The 23,626-nt window shown below is 40.2% G+C and overlaps 2 protein-coding genes across 3 annotated transcripts in view; one reads left to right on the forward strand and one right to left on the reverse strand.

Moving 5' to 3' along the window:
• Nucleotides 1-2,745, forward strand: part of smyd3 (SET and MYND domain containing 3) — a 94,020-nt gene extending 91,275 nt beyond the window's left edge. The window contains exons 11-12 of one of the 2 annotated variants that reach the window (XM_030724340.1): nucleotides 2,142-2,250; nucleotides 2,612-2,745. In XM_030724340.1, coding sequence (XP_030580200.1) covers nucleotides 2,142-2,250; nucleotides 2,612-2,728 — 226 coding nt within the window. In that variant the 3' untranslated portion in view covers nucleotides 2,729-2,745. Of the gene's footprint in view, nucleotides 1-2,141; nucleotides 2,251-2,382; nucleotides 2,443-2,611 lie in introns of those variants that run through there. The other variant, XM_030724347.1, reaches the window with a different exon arrangement.
• Nucleotides 2,746-7,849: 5,104 nt separating this feature from the next.
• kif26ba (kinesin family member 26Ba) overlaps nucleotides 7,850-23,626 on the reverse strand; it is a 107,383-nt gene continuing 91,606 nt past the window's right edge. The window contains exons 17-27 of the mRNA XM_030724713.1: nucleotides 23,498-23,602; nucleotides 23,225-23,346; nucleotides 22,326-22,502; nucleotides 21,263-21,555; nucleotides 19,521-21,122; nucleotides 19,047-19,270; nucleotides 18,651-18,800; nucleotides 18,318-18,532; nucleotides 14,769-15,034; nucleotides 12,308-12,458; nucleotides 7,850-10,962 (exon numbers count right to left, since the gene is read on the reverse strand). Coding sequence (XP_030580573.1) covers nucleotides 10,814-10,962; nucleotides 12,308-12,458; nucleotides 14,769-15,034; nucleotides 18,318-18,532; nucleotides 18,651-18,800; nucleotides 19,047-19,270; nucleotides 19,521-21,122; nucleotides 21,263-21,555; nucleotides 22,326-22,502; nucleotides 23,225-23,346; nucleotides 23,498-23,602 — 3,454 coding nt within the window. The 3' untranslated portion in view covers nucleotides 7,850-10,813. The remainder of the gene's footprint in view (nucleotides 10,963-12,307; nucleotides 12,459-14,768; nucleotides 15,035-18,317; nucleotides 18,533-18,650; nucleotides 18,801-19,046; nucleotides 19,271-19,520; nucleotides 21,123-21,262; nucleotides 21,556-22,325; nucleotides 22,503-23,224; nucleotides 23,347-23,497; nucleotides 23,603-23,626) is intronic.

Below are 23,626 nucleotides of genomic sequence, written 5' to 3' on the forward strand. Positions count from 1 at the left end.
CAGCGGGATTAGTAAGGAGGAAATGAGGAGAGCTATGAAGAGGGTGAAGAGTTGAAAGGCAGTTGGTCCAGATGACATACAGTATCTGTGGAGGTATGGAGATGATGGTAGTGGACTTTTTGACCAGACTGTTAAACACAATCCACGAATAGTGAGAAGATGCCCGAGGAAGAGAAGAACAAGTGTACTGGTACTGAAATTCAAGAACAAGGGTGATGTGCACAACTATAGTAACTACAGGGGGACAAAGCTGATGAGCCATACCATGAAGCTATGGGAAAGAGTTGATGAAGCTAGGTTAAGAAGAGAGGCGACAGTCAGTGAGCACCAGTATGGCTTCATGCTGAGAAAGAGCCCTGCAGACACAGTGTTTGCTTTGAGAGTCTTGATGGAGAAGTACAGAGAAGATAAGAAGGAGTTGGATGGTGTCTCTGTGGATCTAGAGGAAAAGCATATGATAAGGTGCCAAGAGAGGAACTGTGGTACTGCATGAGGAAGTCAGGAGATTTTGTACTTGTCCTCTTGTTTTAGAGCTTTCACTTCATGCCCTACTGTGTTTCCTCCCTGACCCACCCTGTTGTGTTTCATCTTTGCCTAATTGTCCTCCCAGTGTGTGCCTCCCTCTCTATCAATGCTGGATCTTCATACCACATGCTGAGTGTTCCAGTGTCCTTTCTCTCATCAGTCAGCTCCCTCGTGTTTTGTTTGTCCTGTCTGACTGATCCTCTATCATTAGACCTTACTCCCGAGCACTTGTCTTGTTTCTGGAGTTGCACATTTGAACATTAAATTAGGTTGTACCTGTCTTTGATGCAGTAAATGTATTGTGATTAGAGTAACATAACTATCAGTGCATTAGCCTCCAACAGTTTGAAAGTTGTACATATAGGCTGGATTTGTGTCAGTGTATTTTTCAGTGTCTGTGGTCTTTTTAATGCATCTGTCGTGGGTATGCGTGTAGTGTTTGTCACGCTTCTGTAATTGTTTTTGTGTGTATGCCTGCACGTGTTATGTATGTCATGTCAAATGCTGAAATTTTCTGTGGAAGTAGTAAAACTACTTTAAAAGAGAGTTCATTAATTCAGAAAAGATGCTAGGATGCTAAATCGAGTAAAGAAGTTTATACTGTGACATACAAGCGTGCATGTAGTCGCACTTACATATTCAAGTAAGTATACTCATACTTGAAATATTCTAACTTTTTCCATTGCTGTTATTTCTTTTTCTCACTCGTGCCTATTTGTTTATGCATTACACATGCACTCAGACACTAACAGGAAAAGCAGATTTTATTAGTCTTGTTTATGAGTCTTGTTGTTTAGTTCCATGCTGTGAATGTCAGTGGATTGCCTCAGACTTTAGAGAGCAAACTCGTCAATTAAAGCAATCCTTTAATGATATATTGTTCATCCCCCTGTTGAAAAATGATGTTGATTTAACCACATTGTGTAGTGGATGATTTCCTTTAACTGGCTTATGAAACTGGGAACAATGAACTATGCAATAGCATGCAAAGTTGTATGCTATAGTATCTTAGCTTCCACTTCAGCTTCACTGCATGGAATTCAGATTTCCATTTATAAAAAGTACGACTAAAGACCGGGCACCGCACTGCTTAACCTCAATGGGAATGCTAAGGTGATAGACAGGAGATTGGTGATGACTGATGAACCTGGAATCTAGCAGGCATAATCTGAACTTTATCCTGATTGGGCAACAATGAACCAATTATTTACTTTTGCACAGATATTGGAAGAGCCATGTGAGTTTGCATATCCAGCGTACATGTTTTCTATAAACTGGCAGAGGGCTTGTGAACATGTCCCTCAGGGTTTCTTACGCAGGACACTGCTGTTGATTTAACCCAATCAGCCATGCATATCCAGGGGCAGAGTTGTTTTATGAATACTAATTCTCTGTTTAGTATTACAGGCATTTTTGCATAAGAAGAAGCATTAACCACTCCTGTAAGAGCAATATGTAGCATTTTTCAGCAATAAGCAAATGAGAAGATGGAATAAATGGGAACAGCAGGTGAACAACAACATGAAAGAAGTGAAAACAATCATAGAATATTTTTGTTCTGTTATGGTGAAATCTGATTACATGTACAAAATCTCCTGTTCTCTTTCTTCCTAAAGACAATACTACCCTGATCCCCATCCAGTCCACGGGGTCCAGCTGATGAGAGTTGGAAAGCTGCAGCATTACCTGGAACACATCGAAGATGCTTTGGACACATTCAAACAGGTTTGAAGGACTAAATATCAACCAGAAAATTTTAACAGTAAAAGTACAGTTCTACTATTATAGTTCCATGATTTCCATTAGTTATTACTTATTATTAGTTAATTGAAGTGGACTGGAGACATTTCTGTGTAGGTTCTTAGTCTTTCTTGAAATGAAGGCAGCAGGATTTCAGGAACTTCAGACCAGGTGGAGACATGTAACAGAAGAGATGATCAGACAGGATATAAATGCAGCTTTGTTGGTTTGTCTTATAGCACTATGTAATAATCCAATTTCCACTACAGTACATCACCATATCGCACCAGATTGTTCTAACAGTAACAGGGAAGAAAGATAATTATGCTTATTTCTCCAATTCCAGGCTTATGAAATCATAAAGCTCACCCATGGTGAAGATCACGCCTTGACGACTGAACTAGCGATTAAGATGGAGGAATGTCACAGTGAGATGGATCATCATTCATCCAGCAGACACTAAGATACAGACGTAATAAACTTCTTCATGTAAATGATTTCACTGTCTTGTCTTCCTTTTCATTCGTCACCCTGAATCAATATATTTATGACATTTTTCCATCCATAACTGGCCTTTATTGGCTCAGAGCACAACACCTCAGGCTCCTCTTTATAGTTTTGCAATGGCAAATAAACCTTTTTTTAGCTTTGGTTCTGTTCCGTTTTATATTAATCTCCTTCATAAAATCTGCCCTTAAAACATCTTATTAATGATATCCAAGAACCTGCTTTTCCCAGAATTTCTGCAGGATTGGTTTGCACCGTAGCCGGTCTGTTATCCTGTTTAAATTAGGTTTATGGACACATAGCACAATTAATCCTATCCTATTAATCCTAAAATTTTGCCATCCTGTCTGTGTGTGAGAAATAGAGAGGAAGAAGCAGAGGGAGGAAGGGAAGCCTCTGTTGGCCCCCTGTCTGCTCTGTAATCTGTAGATTCCATTGTAATGAGCTGTCCCAGGGCCGTGTGTGTCTGTGTGTGTCTGTGTGTTGGTTTAGTAAAGTCAGCCACATACATCATCCTCTGTACATATCCATCACACACTTCCCATTTTAATCCCTGTTTTTGTTTCTTTGTCAGTGTATAAGCCCAGAGTGTCCCCATCTTTTCCACTCACTCACTCACTCACACACACACACACACACACACACAGTCTTCCTGTTAGTCCGAAAATTCTGCTATATAGAAACTGGTGACAGCGTGTCCTGAGGGGGTGTGTGAGCATGAGTGGGTGCGTTTCTGCCATGTTTTGCTTTCTCAGTCCAGCAGTAAAAAATTCGGCAGATTTTTTTTTTTTTTTTTTGGACTCAAAATATTTCTTTGTAACCATCAACAATAATTATAGAAATCAGGTAGCAACAAATTATTTTCCCAGTTTGAAAGAAGAGAGAAACGGTGTAAGCTTAATGTGTTTCAAAGACTAAATGACACTAGTGGACTGAATGGCCCGTGGGAGCATCCGTGCTGCTGTACTGTTCCTACCTACATTACTCATTTCATTGGCTTTGTTGCTTTCAGTCTTTCACTCTCTCCCTTTCCCCTTATAACATCCATCAAATGAGATTTAGTGTTTCTTAGCTATAACCCTTTGTCTCTCCCTCTCTGTCACTCACTGTCTCTCTTCCCCATTTATATGTCTCTCACTCTCCAAAGGCTTTCAAATGAAATTCTCCATTTGTTGGAATTTCATCTTTCTCTTTCACTGCATCTTTCTGCAGGCAACCTGACCAAATGGAAAAAAGGAGACCAAGTGTTTTTTTTTTTTTTGTTCATTTTTTTTAACCACCTCAATTCATTCACCCTCCTGCCATTTACTCAGCCCCATTTTTAATTTTCACATTTTCATTCTCATCTCAGATGCTCTCTGTGTCACTGTTCCTCCCCCTGCACCACCTCACCTTTACTGTCACCTTACTCTCTATCTGCTATTATTATTCACCTCCTCTCACTCCCTCTTCATAACTCCCCTCTCCATACTATACTTTTTCTTAAAGATACAACAAAAGAGTCAGAAATTTTTCTGCCAGAAGAGTGTGGTGTGCGTCCTGTTTGGTTAGGATAAGGAAAATATTGCAGTTTATTATTCTAGTTATTATTGCATTAACTCAATAAAGTGTACCCAGTGTGTTTAGATGAAAACCCAAGAGGTCCTCTAAAAGTTTCCCCATGTGACAAGTTGGTAGTGACAGACCTGCGTTTGTAATTTGACAATGCTGGCAGCTTTGAAAAAATACATTATTTGAGGCTGTGGGAATAAGCAGGCCGCACTAGAGGCATTGCTCTAGCATCCAAAGTTTCCCATCTTCTTACGCTACAGGGACTGTTGTGAAATGTTAAGTATGGTAATGTGACAAAGAAAGCTTTCACAGGACTCTATGCAGTCTGTGAAAAATTAAGTACACCCTTAATGCTTCCCTAGGAATTAAGAGGGTAAGTAGGCAAGAAGCAGGAACTTTGGTAGTTTGCTGGTCTAAACCGTTCAGGTGTGCGTTAACACAAAGGCACAATCTTTTCAAGAGTGCATCTGCCAGTAAATTTGCCCCAAGGTCTAACCATGCAATGCTCAGAGAAATTGTAAAAAGCTCAAGAGCTACATCTCGGACTTTACAGGCCTCAGCATGCTAAATGTTCACAACAGTATCACTGAACAAGTATGGCTTGTTTGAAAGGGTTTACAGGAGAAAGCCTCTTCTCTCTAAAAAAACAAAACAAAAAACATGGCAGCACAGCTTAGGTTTGCAAAGGTGCATTTGAACAAACCACGAAATGTCTGGAGCAATGTCCTTTGGACCAAAGGGGAGCCGTTTGGCAAAAATGAAACACAGGATATCAGCACAGTATATCAGCACAAACAGTTCATACCAACTTAGCATGGTGGTGGAGGTGTGATGATTTGGGCTTATTTTGCAGCCACGGGACCTGAGCACCTTGCAGTCATTGAGTTGACCATGAACTCCTTTGAATGCCCAAGTACTCTAGAGTCAAATGTGAGGCCATCTGTATGACGGTTAAATCTTGACTAACATTATGTCATGCAACAGGACAATTATGCCAAAACCAGCAGCAAATCTACAGCAGAAGGGTTGAAAAAGACAAGAATCAAGGTTTTGCAATGGCCTAAAACTTCAGCTGAAATACTGTAGCGAGACCTTAAGAGAGCTGCGCATAAGCAGATACCTACAACCCTCAATGAACTGCAGCAATGCTGTAAAGGGCCAAAATTCCTCTGAAGTCATACAGAAAAGGATTACTTGAAGTTATTTCTGCTAAAGGTGGCTCTGTAACATCCTGAATCAGGGTGTGTACATAGTTTTTCACAGGACTATATAAACATGTGTGGTTTAGAGGGTTGAACAACTTTGTAGAACTAATCTCATATGATGACCCCTCGACCTTCCGTCTAGTTAACTGCTTGTTAACCGGAAAAAAACTTTCCTGTAAGCCTCAGCTGTCCTCAGTGGTTTGTGCTTATTAGTAAATGTTGACATGCTAATGCACAGAACTAAAAGCAGCATGTTAGCATGCTGCATGTTGCTTTTGTTTGTTTATCATAAAGTTTAGTTTGGCTGAAAGCATCAGTGTGCCAACTTCCAACCTCAGAGAAACTGGAAGGACTGTATTCTCTCTGTTTTTGCAGGTGTTCCAGATGTTTTTGTTTCATTGTAATTTAATTAGCTGGATTATTACCAAACATATTTCTTGAGACAACAAATTGTTTAGCTAGCCAATAACAGCTGAAAAGTTTACAACTTGTCTAAAAAAAACCATATCGATTTGCTGCTTGAAAATGGGCTCATTGCTTGAAAATTAATGTTAAAAGATCAGAAGCAGAGTTTTGCTATTGTGGGCAAAAAAAAATTGGCAAGGTGATTTATCAGAAATGATGAAAAAGGACCAATGATGAGCAGGTATCCCGTATTATTAGTCACAAATCACCTAAAGGATTCTACTTTTGCTACAATTTAAAAATTCAGTTCACTGTAATCTAATATTCAGGGAATTTAATAACTTCACCCTCCTTATTTCTCTTGTACAGTTTTGGCGCTTCCACTTATCTCTCTCCTCACATAAAAAAGTAATCCTGTACTCCTCTTCTTCCTCACTTGTCTCCCTTTCCCCTTGCATTTCCCCTTTGCTACCTTTATTCTTCTCTCTTCTCTAATCTATTATTTCTCCTCGGTCTCATTCCTTCCTTCTCCTCCTCCTTGTTCCCTGCTGTGCATTGATGATCAAAGCGGGCTCAACAGGGCATTATGTCACAGAGAAAGCTGCCTACAGGGTACTGAAGGTCCACATTTACACATGCGCTGGAAACTAAATGATATTCTTGAATTGTCCCAGTCTTGTTTATGTGCACTTAACAGCCCAATGCGGCACCGTGAAGCAGACTTTCATGTTACAATGTATGAATGTACCAGCAGCCTGCCAGCTTTATTACATCATTTAAATTTCTGATGAGTCTGAATCATCATGCAAAAGATGTATATAGTTCATCAAGACTGAAACGTCGCACCTTCTGGACATCTGGCCACTCCTTTATTCTGCTTGCAAAGAATGAAGCATCAGGTGTGAAACTCTTTTTAGTACATTCCTTTATTTACATCCCTCCATCTTATTCTTCCATCATTACAATGTGTCAGACCAGATTTCACAAAAACTGTAAATCTGAGGACAATATGAGCTCAAGTCATGAAAACAACGCATACACAGTGAGAATTCTGCGCATCGTTTGTTCCCTATTTGCACTGATAATCTGTTGTTTTGAATGAGATTTACCAAGAGTATCTCATAACTTGCATTTTATTAAAGACTGGAAGAGAAAAGTGATTTTAATTAGTTGTGTAGAGATTTTCTAACCACTGACCCTGTGTCTTACAACTGAGCAGAGCAGAAGTTGACTCCTAATGCTAATGATAACATCTGTTTTTGGTAAATGTGGTCTGACCCAGACTTAAACACATAGTACTCCTTAAGATGCTGTGTGTCAGATTTCCAGATAGCACATTATAATTCTTAAATGTGTCTACAAAATATGTAACAGCACAGCATATGTGTCAATTTATTCCATAGACCATGTGTTGTTTTTGTTTGCCCTATACAGACTGACTTTACAGATGGAAATCTGTGAATAATTTGGTTAAAAAGACCACGCATAGTTGATTTGGACTGTTCTGTTAGCTATAATAGATTCTAGAAATGTTTGATTATTACTAGAATTATAAAGTGATATCCCTTTAGATTTGGCAGTAACATATCAAAGAAGAAACCTCCCACATAGCATCTTAAAACAGGACAGTTCAATACAAGCCATTAGCTCATTTGGAGGTCAGATTTCCCAAAACACTCACTGCTAATTACACAGGGCTGCAGTTCATGAGACACAGACATTTCTTATAAAGCAACGTAGCTGTTTTCACACTGGAAAGCTTCTGATTTACATTTAATCAACTAGCATTCCTGTTCTGGATGTGAATGTTTAGGAAACCCAAACCCATTAAAATCCTCGAGAGGAACAACAGGAGCAAATGAAATCAACAACAAAAAAATATCTAAAATAAAAATGATACGCATATATGATATGTGCACAGTATATATATTTATATATGAAATGGGCTCAGCAAAGTATGTACAGTTATTTTTCTTGTTCATCAATGCATAGTAACTCTTTAAGATCATAAGGTGTACATAAATAAGAACATTAATTAGCGACTCAAATAAATAAACTTTCATTCATGACTTGCACGATGAACACGGGGATAAAAACAGGAAATGATCAGAGATGCCTCTGGTTAAAAAAAAACAAAAAACAAAACAAGACTCTTTAGTTTGTCAAACATGTATTGGTCTCAAGGGTAATTTCTCACTAGATTATGTCACGGCCATTCCTGTCAGTGTGCTCTACACGAAATTAGTCGCTGTTACCTCATTCATGTCGTGAAGATCAAAACTTCACAGAATTAAGTGTATTTTCAGTTTCAGTGAAAGATTCTGAGTTCATGCTGTTAGCAGTGAGAACATTTTAGCACTACAACGCTTTTGACAAATTGTATCAATACAATGACATAATTTCCACTGCTCTCAATTCGCACTCCCAGAATGCTCTCTGCTTGACAACAGGCGTGATGACGGTGATGTAGAAGAAGCATTTGAAGGGCGTTGTTTTGTATTTCAGAGGGAATTGGGCTTTTTCATATATTTATATTTGTACAAACATTTAGATCATAAGCATCTCAAGCACCATAGATAATACTAACAAATCTTAAGAGTTGCTATCCATCCAAAAAGTGGAACCAGGCAGAGATCTATGCCTTTTAAACTAGTTTTCTCCCTATTTAACTAGGTTCCTTTAATCTTTAATATAATTTAATTGTCCTTTACAATGTTAAGGATACTGGAACTGTTTAAACAGCCTATAATTGTAGTCCCAACATATTGCCTAAATCCACTACTTTGTTCCATTAAAATGAAAACACAGTATGCCAATGGATTTATCCTGCATCTGTGTGCTTCTCACAATTTACCTATAAATATCTCTTCAGATTTCCATTATCCTGCTAACATCTACTATCATACATAGTCTCTACATGGTCCCATTGCACTCAAATAAAAAAGGATACTTTATTTTAAATCACACACAATGACAAATCATTCGGTTTCTTTTAGAATAGAGTAGAACAACACAGATACAAATAACAGACAGACTGCCTGTCAGTCAGTCAGGCAGGGAGGGAGTCAGTCGATGGTTGTATTTAACACCGGATCAGATAGAAGCGTTTTCATCTCCATTACCAGTGGACATTTCATATCTTTGTGAACATTAAAAATCCCTCTCAGGGAAAACATTGTGTATGAATGCCCCGAAGGGCCAAAAGTCAAATGTGCTCTGTTTGTGAGAAAAGGCAAGGTAAAAAAAAACAACACCACAATAAACCAGATTCAATGTTTTTGTTTAAACACACATAACTTTGTGTCCTAAAAAAATCATGTAAGTTTTTCAGTTTAGATTTTTGGTCCTTCCAACAATTTAATTATATTAATTTGTAGTTTTCCTTTAAAGGGGACCTATTATGCTTTTCCTTATTTTCTGTCATATATTCATGTTTATAATGGTGAATGCTCATATTAAACATGATCATTCAGATAATTAGTTCATTGAATGTGTAAGTTATCCCTGTGAGTCAGAAGTGCAGGGGCCATTTCATAATGGATCGTTTATGAAGTAAAAGGAGTTGATGACAGTGAGAGCAGATATTCTTCATATGATCGTCTCAGGAATGCAACCTCACCCGCCTGCTGTTCAGTCCTTCTGTTTGCAAGGGGCAGCCAATCAGAAGAAAGTTGGCTATAAGAAGAACTACATTGGTCTTTTTCACACAGAGGATGAACTGAGTGGAGTATTACACTCCACTCAGTTCATCCTTATAATAAGCCCAGTATAAGATAAATGAGGATTATTTTGAGCTGCGACTCATGTAAAGCGACTCGAATAGAGTCTAAGAATAAATGTGAAGAGCTAGGAATGAGCATAACAGGTCCACTTTAACTTTTTTTAGTTTCTCTGATCTCTAATCAATGTACCAAAGACCATAGATTGAAAAAACTTATTATTTTGTTTATTATAAAGTGAAACACTGACCCACGGTAAAACACCACACTTAGAAAAGACTAAAAATTAAAAGATTTTCCAAGGACACTGATCTTTTCTGGGTTTTTCTAGACTAGCACCATACTTACTGCATGTACACAAAATTCAGAGAGAAGGAGAACTGGTCTTGGTATTGTTGAAATATTCACAAGGCACTTCTAAATCATTTCCTTTGTCCTCTTGTCATTCTCTTGGTTAGTCTCTTTTATTTGCTGCACAACACCACCAGGCGATTCTGTAGTCGGCACTCCGTATTTACAACCAAAGGCTTTAACCATGTAAACTTTAAAAAATGTTGTTCCAAAATGATGGGAGATGTGAAATTGTTCTTCTCTTCTCTTTCACCTCTTCTTCAGCTTTCTCCGTTTAAAAAAAAAAAAAAAGGCAGTTTTTGTTCAGCTATTGCCTCGTTCGCTCTCGGTACATTCTTTAAAGTTCAACTCAGTCTTAGAGGTGTCTCTACAGTCCAATTACTTTGATCTCTGGTTACTTGGTTTGACATTTCTTTTTAGACTCATACACTGTTTGGGCAGCTTTATTTCTCTGATTCAAAGTAGCCTGTCCATTAGATAATATTTAATGTCTGTTTCTGAATTTGTTACCAAGCCCCAGCACACAAATCTACAGATCTTGTCTCTCTGTGTTTCTTTTAATTTACCTCCGTACAGCTCCATCCTATCTATGCAACCATCTGTCCTTCTGCCTACTGACATCTGGACAAGACACAGGAATAACATGCAGGATTATGTGGTCAGTCTATCCCTGTGTCTGTCCTTCCAATTATCCGGTTGTAGTTAGAGATTTTCTACATGTGTTTGATTAGTCAGCAGGCAAAGGGTCTAAACATCAACATCAAACTGAGTCCACCTCTCCATCCTTCAGCTCTCCGTCCCTCCAGCTGTCTACCGATGCCTTGAGGACACATCAAAGCAGGTAATCATCATAAGATGGGCTTTGCAGAAGTTGACTCTGGTCTCCAGTTTGTCTGTCACTGTTTCCAGAGCCTCCAAATACTCCAGTGAGTCCACTTCATAGACCTGCTGCAGCTCAACTGGATATAAATAGAAAGGTGGAGAAAATATGTCATGCCTTGATAAAACACTGTTGAGTGTTGTTTGTGTATCAGCAATTATTAAAAAGGCAACACTGGTTATATTCTAGATTTACTTGATAAAATACTCTGATAAATAAAGAAAGCCAATGGTGAATTAATCATCACTCTTTACACCTCTGACTGTGACCACCTCAGACTCCAACATCATAGCTCTAGTGGGCTTAATTGCAAACAATGATGAGATTGCCTACCGGTCTCAGATCAACCACCTACTGGACTAATGTAAGGGGAACAACTTTGAGCTGAATTTCTGCAAGTCCAAGGATGTTGTAGTGGACTTTACCAGGAGGCAGCAGAGGAGCTTTCACATACTCAGCATAAATGGGGCCCACTTGAAGAGGGTGGATAACTTCAAATACTTTGGTGTTTACATCACACAGGACCTGTCATGGCTGGCCCTGTCACAATAAATCCCTGGTGAAGGAAGCCCCCTAAGCATCTATACCATCTCAGATGACTAAGAGACTTTAAACTCCCACTCAGGGTGCTCTAGAACGTCTACACCTGCATCCTGAGTGGGAGTATCACCACCTGGATGGGGAGCGCCACCAAGCAGGAGGGTGGTCTGCTCAGCTGAGAGAACCAAAAGCTAAAATGCATTGGGCCTCATTTACTAACCGTACTTATGTACAAGTCTGTGTATAAATCATGCATATGAACATTTCACATACAAATCAGTGATTTATCAATCATTTTCATATCTGAATTTGTGCATACTTTATTTTAAAAAATGTACATGTTCCTCTGACCATGTGTACAAAGAAATGAAGGTTAGCTGTCTTAGGAAATTTAAACATGTCTTTAAAATGACTACTACTACTAATAATTGTTATTGTTATTAGAAACACTTTGTTCTTCCTTTTCTGGCTTCCTCTTTGGACACAATTGTTTCAGTTTCTTCAGTTGGATGCAGGCACACATTTCATAAATCTAGTGTAATTCCAACAAATACATATTTGTTTCTGTTTGAGTAAAATTTGCTAAAAATGACACTGCCAAGTCATTTTAGTAAATTATGTAACATTTTAAATAATGGAGTCACAGTATGTATTTGTCTTAAGAGCAAACCAGTAGTCGTGAAGCACAGTTTCAGTTTTCATTCTCTAATATAACTTGATAATAAGAAAAATAGAATAATGCCAAAAACAAAATATTCAAGATAAGTTAAAGCATTTTTTTCCAGATAATACTCTGCTAAAAATCCATTTCTAACCAGTTGTGAACTTCCTGTCCTTGCTCACGCACACATATATTCCCTGACGTGTCAGAGTAGCACACTTACACTCAGTGGTCCACTTGTGTGGCTCCAGCATCAAGTATTGTTTGGTTTGTTCCAGTTCTTTCTTGAGACACTGATACTTGGCTCTGACTTCACTGATTCGCTGCTGGCGGTGCTCCAACAGACGAAGCTTGGCACTGACATACACCACCTCCTGACACAAACAGAGAAGATAGATAGACATGGATTTTATTTAGCTTTATATTTTGAGAGGAGCGTGTTGTGAAACACAGGTGGGTCTCCTTCAGCAGCAGCATGCTTAACATTCACACAGTTAAATACATTCGCACCTCATCGACTCCCACTGTGGCTGTAGCTGAGTGCCTTTGGACACTGAGCAGCTTCACTGGAGCAGTGTTGTGTTGAGTGGCTTTCTTAAGGTTGCTGCAGGGAAAATCTATATTTCATGCTTTTCTCTCCATTCCTCTTTCCCAAAGCGCACAATGCTCCTTCCCCTGATCACATAAAGGTTTAACAGTGGGACACCCCCTCCCCAAAAAAACCTGCCCCATGCATTCATTTGCAGTAATTTCCCAAGTTTAACAATCTTATTCTGCAAAGTCTTCAGAATTCATAAGTTCACTATTCATACAGAACAGAATGCTAATGTTGTATTTTTTCAAACCTGTTGGTTTCGTTCCACACTGACACATTAACACAGATCGCTTTTCTTCCATTGCCTCAGTCTCCTTCAGCTTCCTCCCACTTCCTCCTCCCGGTTCTCCATTAGCAGCAGTGCCCAACACTTAATGCTTTTTAATGTGCCTCACAGCCATTATTCATCAAATCAGTGTCGCTAGCTTCAAGAGCAATAGGCCTTTCTCTTCTGCTCTCCCTCTCCTTGACTCTTCTAAAGACATCCATTCATCCTTCCCCTTCAGCCAACCACCATATATCTATATGTCTTTTGCTGTTTTCTTCTTCCTCCCTCTTTTACACATGCTCCCTAGACAGCCTCCTACTGTACATAACCGCAGTCCACTGGGAACAAGATATTTTTAAAAATGTGCCAAAATCAAGCTCTGAACGCTGCATGTACAAATGTCAAGCAACAAAAACCATCACTTCACCTGAAGCCAGAGCAGCTTTAAGTGCAAAATAACTAATGGTTGCTGGGTGGTGGCACCAAAAACACTCCCATTCAAAAAGCATCAACTTCCCTCTTCATTACAAGTTCAATTACATTTTCTAGTCACTGTGGTGTAATTGGCTCAATTCACTCTTTCTAACCAGTGTATTGGACGCTATTTTAAGAATGATTAAGTAATTTTAAGCTTCACAGAGAGACATGTTTTGGAACAAGACTGTTTATTGGAGTGAGGGACACTATTTGGATGAGGCAGGCCAGAAGTAAAGCCGGAATTCAAGAGCCTGTTTTAGTTGAGAACTGGTAACAAACTGTTCAGTCCATCTGATTCATAATTCTCAGCTTATCACTTCCTGATATGGTTGATATATGTTTCTGGACATTTGCATTCCAAAACAATGACCTCCAAGTCACAGCACTTGAAGTTTTTGCAGAGCCAAGTCAGATTTAAGCTGTTTTTCTACTCTGTTTCTACCCGGTATTCAGAGTTAGAGATAAATAATTCCCTGATGCTGAAAAGGCCCGGTTGTTTCCTCACACAGAAAAATAATCAGACATTAACCAGGGGAACTGACAACCAATCAGACCTGTAAGCAGAACTGATAATGGTATTGGTATCAATAAAATCTTGTTTAGATTCAGATATGATACAGTACTGTTGTTATTTTGTTGTCACTTACTGGTGGGGTATGCAGGACATTTCATTGGCTTGTTTTAATTGATTCTGGGTTCACTGTAATTTTGTCCTGTTCTTTGAAAGCAGTACCAGCAGATTTTTGACGGATTCCAATACACATTTTTTGTAAGCAAGTGAATATTTATTTTCTTAATGTTTTAAAATCTTAATGCACAAACTTTAAGTAAACTGTATAAAATGTAAGGTGTCTGTTAGCATCTAGCTTCACTCTCCTCCTCCAGCCTGCTATATATGAAACATCCTGGCTCCAAGGAGACAAGATGGCATCAGGCATTATGTTATCCTCTAAGCTTCAGTTTAGCTCTAATGCAAACCAGTGAGTGATATTATCAACATCCATCTTCACATATGTCACAAAATGATGCTCTGCTTCCTAAATTTTGAAGTCTTTTAGGCTAACTGCCATCAAAAGGTGCAGTTAGCCTAAAGGTTTATGGCAGATTCTTCTTTCTTTAATTTTTTCCTTGTGCCGTTCATCCATCCTCATCCACTGCTAATTTTGTCCCCTGCATTTGTATACATGACAAGCAATTTAGATTTTTGCTCAAGGATGTGTTGACATAAGGGCAGGAAGAGATAAGGATCAAATCTCCAACCCTGCAATTTGTTGCCCCGCTCCACCACTTGACCTATAGCAGCTGTGTAGCTCAGGTATCTTTTCCCCTCCTCCGCCCTCTCACCTTGCTCCCTCCTTTGTCCTTCCTTTTTTGCAGCCGTTCGACATCATCTATCTCATACACCTTGATCTCAAAGGTTTCTGCTGCTGCAGTCGCACCCCGGAGATTTGAGGGCGCAGGGGGCCCAAGTGGCCCATCGACCCAGCATGCACCAGGGCTGGAGGAGGAGGAAGAAGAGGAAGTGATGGCTTGTTTGGAGGAACGGTGAGAAGGTGATGAAGAAGAGGAGTCCAAGGTTAGTGCAGGGATCAGACGTCGACGCTGGAGACCTAAACGAACAAATAAGAAGATTACAGAAAAACTGTTACACACCGATATAGTAGGAGCTGTTTCAGTGGATATATACAGAATTATAGAGATATAGATTTCAATGGACAAAAATAGTAATTTTAATAAAAACTAGGTCATGTATGTAAATGATAACTGGTTCTCAAACAGTTTACCTGGTAAAATAAAGGTTAAAAAAAAAAAGTTTTTTTTAAAATATCAAAATCAAGAGCATAATACTGAAACTCATGTATTTGGGTGGCTGTGGCTCAGGAGGTAGAGCAGGTCTTGTACTAAACAAAAGGTTTGTGGTTTGATCCCTGGCTATTCTAGTCTGCATACCAAAGTATCCCTGGGCAAGATACTGAACCGTGCGTTGCTCCTTATGCGTTCATAGGAATGTGATTGTGTGTGTAGAGTAAATGTTAGATGGAAAGCACTTAGAAGAAAGAAAAAAACAAAGTTCATGAATGTGTGTGAATGGGTGAATGAGATGTGTAAAAAAGTGCTTTAAGTGCTCATGTAGAGTCATTCCATTTACCATTACTATATTCTCTGATCAGTTAAGAGGATATACTGTTCATATGAACGGCAGAATAAAAACTCTATTTCAAACTAATTATATAAATAATGCCAAGGCTTTTCATCTTTCTGTTTTATTCCAATTGAATAAATATCAGACATTTTTGGAGTTACATGCATTCTACATTCTGGGGCATTTCATAAAGTACAAGGCCACTGTACCAGGCCAAGTACCAGGTTATATAGTGGAAATTAGCCATTTTGCACCAGTGCCAGTGCTGGTGTGGAGCCAGCTCTGCCTTGGAGCATCTTGAGAAGCAGCCCACCTTTTGACAGGTTTGAAAATTGAATGTTAGACAGTGTTATGTATCCTCTCCCATAGCCAACTTTGGACGCAGTGATTTTGCGGTAGCGTGCTGACATCTGCTCCAGTCTTTCTTTCTGTGGAAATGCCTAGAAAAGGTTCTAGCTTGAACACTAGCACTGTTATTGCCCTGCAACTGAAAAACCACAAAAGCAGAGCAAAGTTGAAGGTCACTGGCTTTGACAACACGTTAAAAACTTTTTTATATTAAATTTAGAAAACAACTTTTATTTTGTTTTATTTTGCTGTATTGCATTTATTGAGCTATTTTACTTTAAAGAGTAGCTTCACAATATTATTGTAGATGCACCAATTGAGTTTTTTTTTTTTACCTTACTGTTTTGTTAGTGTGTTTCTGTGTATTTCACTGAGCTATTCTGCTCTAATTGAAAAAAAAAAAAAAAAACCAAATCATTCACCTTCATAATGCTTAAAAATAGCTTCACAATGTTTTTTTTTATTCTACACATTTTATATATTTTTAAATGCATTTTAAATCATATTTGTTGTATTGCAATGAAAAAAAAAGCTTCTATAATATCTGGGAGAGATTATTACAACTATTTAAAAAGATACCAGTTTAGCTACAGGCATTAGTCTTATATTGAAGTGCAATATAGCTGAGATCTCTCTGGAAAAAAAGACATCTTTCCAAATTTCAGATCCTTCCTTGAATGTACTAAAAGCCTTAAGTGGCGGTTCACTCAGTAGGTATATCGTTTTTTGTTCACACAGAGATGATGGATGGGAGACGGGAGAAAGACAGATGAAAGAATCACTGGAGAGAGACATAAAGGAGAGGACAAAAGAAAACTATTGTGCAAGACAGAACAAGAAATTGATAATGGAGTGTGAAGCGAGATAAAAAAGTTGGAGCTCATAGATAACAGCAGCAGGTCAGTCTCTAATCTACTCTCTACGCAACACTGAACACACATACGCTCTGCATAGAAATTTCCAGTCATGTCAACAGGAATGAGAGTTATCAAATTCAGCAGCCAGTCAGAGATAAGGTGTGTGTGAGAGAGGGGAGAGGAAGTGGTGATTTTAATAAGGTTGCAGCTGTCTTTGGGCTCAGTGCAGCCCAGAAAGGTCAAGCAGAGACATTTGTATTTCATTAGGAAGCAGTATATGACGGAACAGAGAAAGATTGAGTTTGCAAGGGAAGGGAGTTGGATGAACGAGGAAGCGAATGTGTGAATACATGGAATAGATGGAAAAATATGGGGAGGAATGTAAGCACCATGAATCCAGCCTAATGAAAATCAAGGATAAAGAGAGACTCAGCTGGAGATGTAATGAACATTTTAGTTGGATCTTGCCTCAGTCATTCACACACACATGCTCTTTCTGCCTCTTATTATTAACAGTATAATCAGTTTTCTATAATCAGGGCTCAACTGTATCAATCGTTCCTCGCTTACTGGCTTCACCTTGATTCACAACAAACACAGAATAATCCTTTACGCCTTTGTGTCATCTTGTGGCAGTGAGCCAGTGAAGTGGCTCTCTGATCCGCAGTATCAGTTGTGGTGAACGCAAAATGAGAGTAAATCCAGACTTTATGCCGCATGGCAGGAGGTGAGACTGCATCCTGCACACTTGGATGGAAAGGCTAATTCCAATTCAAATCAATAATTAGAGACACACCGGGAGGAGCTGCCTCTCTTCAATCTGATTTTTCATGCACATATCAATCCTCATGCTTAACCAAAGGACAGTAATTTGGCAGGCACATTAGCAAGCTCTCTGTGTTCTGTTCTGGTGAATATATATTCATTACAGTCTACACCAGCAGATTCCCTTTTACCATTTCACAGATGACTGGTCAGGGTCACCTTACCTTACACAGCACCTCCTGTAGCCACAGCTTTCTTCACTTTTCCCTTAGCTGTTCATTGCTTTTTTTTAACGGTGTTTTTCCACCAATGGGTTCTCCTCATAAAGGTGTCTATTTTTCTTTCCATCTGTTCTACGTTGCTGACTTTTTTGAAAGCTTTATTATTGAAATTTCACCTCTATAGAATTATCTTAAAACTAAACACGCTGAAAGTGGACAAAAATGATCACTCACTGAGGATGCATTGAATAAAAATGCTACAGATGTTAATTACACATTTATTAATGTAACTAGCCATCAGGGTGGTTTGTTCATTTTAGTGCAGGGGTATATTCACTTTCATGTATTTGCATTTCACAGCTTGTGCCTCATCTTTTTTCAGGAGTGCTAGGACCCTTCTGCTTATGTCAGAAGAAATTAGTAGTATTTACACTGAGGAAAATCATAAATGTGCCACCCTATAAACAATAGAAAGCAGATTGTCTATTTTTGTCCTCACATGCTTTTCTGATGGGTGAAAATGTTATTAAAGCATAATTTAGAAAATTTGTGTTGTGACCTGTGTTGCTCCTGCTTTTCTTGCTGCTTCTGGAGCTCCGTCGGGAGGAGGTGGTGGCTGAGCTGTGCTCACTGAGAGAGTCCTGAGCAGAGGAGGTACTTCCCGTGTTCTCACTGCTGTCTCTCAGCATGCTCTCATAGCCACTGCTGCCTCCACTGTGGTAAAACAAAGCCGTCTTCCCCATGGCCGGAGGGAGCTCACCACTCAGTACACTGCTGTTAAAAGCAATATGAGATCAAAGTTAAAGATAAAATGAAAAAAAAAATGTTTTAAGCAAACAGACTATTTTGTAAAATTTACATTACACGTTTCTCAGCACACTAGAGCTTGTACCTGTTGTCACTAGCGTGGCCGCTGCTGCAGCGGTGTGGTTTTCTGGGAGCTGTGATCTTGCTGTAGGGAGAGGGAAGTGTTTGTACCACTGCTGCCCTCTCCTCTCCCAGGCTATCTCCACCACCACCTCCTGCTCCAGCAGCTCCTCCACTGAGAATAAGGAAATAAAAAATAAGTTTAAACCTGACAATGATATAATTTTTTCATGTAGATTTTGCAGTTTGCGCCTTACATTATCGCAACTTGCTAAAATTACTCTTACATAATGCATGGATCTAATCTTTTATTTCACATTAAATGTCCTATGAATAAATGAAAATTAAGAACTACGAAATCATTGTATATGTAAATGTATGTGTTGTGATGTGAAACTAAAATGAAGTAAAACTAACAAACCTTGCCCCTCTTTCCTCTGTTGGATCTGTGCCTCCTCCCTGGACATGACTCCTGGAACGGGAGCCTGCACTCCCCTGGAGGAGCTCTGAGATTCGACCGTTGACAGCTCGGAGAGGAAGCTTAGCAGCCAGACTCCCCCCTCGACTTCGGCTGAGAGACTGGGTAGACCAGGTTCCAGGGGCAGGTCCCTGCTGCTGCACAGGGCCCTGGACTGAACTCTGGGGCTAAAGAGACATATAAAATGGTTTAGGTGGCTGGCAGGAGAAATGGAAGCCAAAATAGGTTTAACTATTTTAATTACAAATTTAGTTACCGATGTGTGTCTTTTAATTAAAACTAAGTGCAGCATGAGGAAAACCTTAAAAACAGAATTAGGTTTAGGTTTAGCTATTTTTGTCTGATGAGTTTATAGTTTACAGCTGTTAAAGAGGGTGGACGTATGTTCATTTACATAGAATAAATATTTCTTCCTACCTTTCCATTAGGAGGAAGGCTGGAGCTCCGGCTGGATGTTTGGCTTAAAGACTTAGTAGAGAAGCTCAAAGTCTTGGTGCTGGAGGCAGACAGACTCCTGGCCTTGGGACTGCTGGTCATCAGCAGCTTACTAACTGCTGAGATCTTTGACTGACTGCTGGTCTTAGCTGGTGACTGTGGAGCACTGCTTGGACCAGTACTGCCACTGAAAAGGCTGCTGGTGTTTCCAGAAGAAGAAGATATTGATCCAGCACGGGTGAGGCTGCGTCCAGTGCGAGGCATGGTGCTATCACCCTTCACTCCTCCTCCCCCTCTAAGACTCTCACCTCTCTCTAAGGAAAAGCAGTCGTAGTGATGGGAACCACTGTGTGAGCTGTGGACTCGACCCAGAGAGTTGGTTCTGTTGGCAAGCTGCTCCAACTTGGCACTGAAAAGCCTACTACTGTCTATGCTGGAGCCTCTCTGTCGAGTTGCTCCTGCAGGGCCACATCCAGATACGCCTGCATCATCTGCCGAGTTCCCCTGTGATGAGACTCCATGACTGGTTTGCTGGAGAGGGCTGGCTGCCCTGTTCCGCTGGTCTAGACTGGACTTTCGTACAGGCGGCAGTGGTGGGATTCCCCCCTTTTTGTGAGAGAAAAAACCCTGTTTTCCATTTGATCCCCAGCGATCAAGTGTAGCACGGGGACTGCAGGGAGTTGAAGTGGTGACTCCAAGATTACGGTACTCGCTTCCATTGTCTAAGCCGTCATGGCGGTTGACACGGTGCCATCCGCGTGGAAGACTGGCTGTACGGTGGATATCTGGACTGTAAATGCTAGTCAGGCATTCACCTTGGGCAACAATAGCAACCATCTCACAACCATCCACCACTCGCTTAAAGGAGTCTGGCGATGAGACCACCTCACCTCCTGAACTGGAGCTACCACGATCCCCACTCCCAGCATTACCCTTATCTACTGAGTGGCTCTTTGAATGCTCTGTCTCCCTCTTCTCTAGTTTCCCTTCACACACAACCTCCCTGGACTTTCCCTCCTCTGTGCCACGTTTCAACCAGGGGTCTTCAAAATTCATCTCACTTGAAATAGAAGCTATAAATGCTGCATTGGATTTGACTGGATCTTTCATTAAGCTGGCCTTCGTAGGTGAGAGGATGGTGGATTCCTGGACGACCATGGGTTTGACAGTTGCACACGGGTAAATAGTGATGTTGCTCTTGAAAGGGGAAAGGTTACCAGGTCCTGCCAGAATTTGGATGTTAGTTTTAGCCATAGATGGAGGAAGTTTTCTCAGCCTGTCTTTAGTTGGAGTACCCTTATCACACAGGTTCTCTGACAGCACCAGTTCTCCTTCCAGACTTCCTCTTCTTGGGCTGCCACCACTTTCATAGCCACCCAGCCCCTCAACTCCAAAGCTCTGGTTGGGATCAGGATCAGCCAGTGCCTCCCCTTGTTGGCTCTGGGACTGGCTGAAGCTGTGGAGCGACTGATCAGCTTCACTGCCCATGCTCAGATCACTCACCCATGAAGAGATGGGTGAACCACAGTTTGACCTTGCTGTGGCTAAGGCTTCACCTTCTATCCGCAGCTTGGCCATTGCCACCTGAAACCAATCAAGTATGACATCTTGAAAACCAAAAGAGAATATAAGATTTGGCTGCTATGGTTTCAATAACGTCCAACCTGCTTTTTTTTTTTTTTAAAGCATGCAATTTCATACCGAATGATCTAAGTACCACTAACCTCTGCCATGGCAACAACGTCTGTAACCCCTGAAGATGCTGCAGGACCTGCAAGCATGTGATCCTCCACAGCTCCATCTAAAGCAGTACTGATAGGTTGAGAGCCTGTAACGAGGGCAGTTGCAGAGCCGCAGTCACTGTTGAAGCTAATGATGCTCACTGGACGACCGGCCAAGCCCTCATTCTCAATGAGAGCAGTAATGTCAAGGTCCTCCTCACCTCCAGTAACCACAGTGTACACCAGTTCATCCTCCCCAATTACAAGAGGTCCTGCAGATGCTGCCAGTCCCGAGACTCCAGGAGGAAAAGATAGAAAAGAGAGTAACCACAGTGTTTAGTTTAGTTTAGTTTTAGTTCAGTTATTCATAGTCCTTCCGTATAGACTGGTCAGCAAAAAAAAAAAGAAAAGTGGATAAACATCATTCAGTTACATGGCAGTGTTAATCTAGGAAACCTTGGGTCCATACATTCATGTGGTCAATACTCTGGCACAAACCACCCACATAATACTCCTGCAGACCAAGCACACCTCACATGCAAATGTCCGTGCCCGATGGCAGTAGCCTCCATAAAGGAAGGCAATGCACCCTGCTACTCAAGAACACCCTGTTTTCAAACTCTCCAGAACTAAACTGATCACTGAAACCCCTCGATGCAACTCCCAGGAGTCTTCTGCCAAAATCTCAGTGCCAGACACCATAGGGCATCCCCAGAGTCTTGATAGGGCAGAGCCATTTTGGCATGTGGGTTTAATATTGTGTCTTTTTACATTCACTTGGCAAGCGAAAGGTTGCTGTTTCGATTCCAGCTGGAGACACAAATCCCCTTTTTGGGGCTGCACAGGGAGGGCATCCGGTGTAAAACTCTGCCAAATCAAACATGCGGAGCTACCCACTGTGGCAACCCCTCGTGGCAATGGAGCAGCCGAAAGCAGCTTCTTTTATTGGCATACATTAAGGTACAGATCTGTCATTAAAATTGTAAGGGTTTGAATATTAACCACAACTTATTTTCTCACCACCTTTCCTTGTGTTTAAAAATAGCTGTGTTTTACTGAAACTTACCATCCTTGCTATCCAAAGGTATAGGTGGTACATCATCATCACAGAGTGTCTCAGCTGAGCCCAGGCTGGCAGATAAAGATGGAGTTGGCTCACGGACTTGTGGGCTCATGCCTGCAGGAGAAGTCCTGGACAGCAGGGACTCTGTGGAGGAACGACCGCTGTCTGCAGCTAAACTGTCTGCAAAATCAGAAACATCTGGCATTGCAATTTATTTTGTTTTCCAAGTGCAGGGAAATTGGCATCACACTGAGAAGACAAGTTCAAACCGGTGGTTATTATGCAGATAAACTGTGTCATGCTCAGGTGACTCAGCATGTGTCTTATATGCTTTCAGCATATATAAAACAGTCAAAGTATTACGTGAGGAGGAATTCACAGACCCAATAGCAAACCTTTTGTATGTTTACCTGGTGAGGAATGTGTACTGTCACCAGTATTTGTAAGACTTTTTGTAAAATAAATAAATAAAATAAAGAACCACATTCTTCTAATATAATCTCTAATATAATCTTTATTTGTCCAATTGGAGGGAACAAATTCACTTATTAGGTTTTTGTTTTTTCAGAATAGTGCCTCTAGTGTAGTGGTTTAAACTGTAGTTTATCGCTGATATTTTTATTTACAGTAGATGAATATGATGGGTGTTGACAGGTAGTTGAAATGGACTTTTACTCTTTAAGCTGTGAAATTATGTTTTCAAAGGAAAATATAGATTTAAACTGAAAGTTAAACTGAGATAAGAACATAAGAAAGGAAAAGGACTAAAAATGGGAAAGCATGAAGAATTATGAGTAATACCTATATATAAATTTAGTTGTCATAAATATTAACAATATATTTCAAAGTTTTAACATAATTCTAAAGCATACATGTGTAAAAAAGAAAAGAAAAAAGCATACTGTCTGAGGTCAAAGCATCCACGGCCTGGCCTTCCTGAGTGTTTGAGGATAGAGGCTGCATTGCTGGCATTACACCCTTTTGGGTATACACTTTACACCGCTGGGATGGGGAAGATGGAGGCCTGAGAAGGAACATAAAGATGAATTTGATTGTGAAAAATCACATTTTTAGTGCTCCACTTCTTACACATCAAGACTGATCATTATTAGAGGTATAGTACATAGAAGATGTTTGCCAGCAACTTTATGCTTCACTTTATGTGTTCACTTCACCTGTACTCTGAGGTTTTGGTCAGGCTGGCAATACCAAGGCGCGGTGATCCAAGAGGGCGTGCCTTCCCATCGGAATTGCCACCCACCACATTCAGACTCTCGCGACTGTGCAAATGAGAGACAATAAAA

Source organism: Archocentrus centrarchus, chromosome 3 (assembly GCF_007364275.1).
Source record: "Archocentrus centrarchus isolate MPI-CPG fArcCen1 chromosome 3, fArcCen1, whole genome shotgun sequence".
Lineage (NCBI taxonomy): Eukaryota > Metazoa > Chordata > Actinopteri > Cichliformes > Cichlidae > Archocentrus > Archocentrus centrarchus.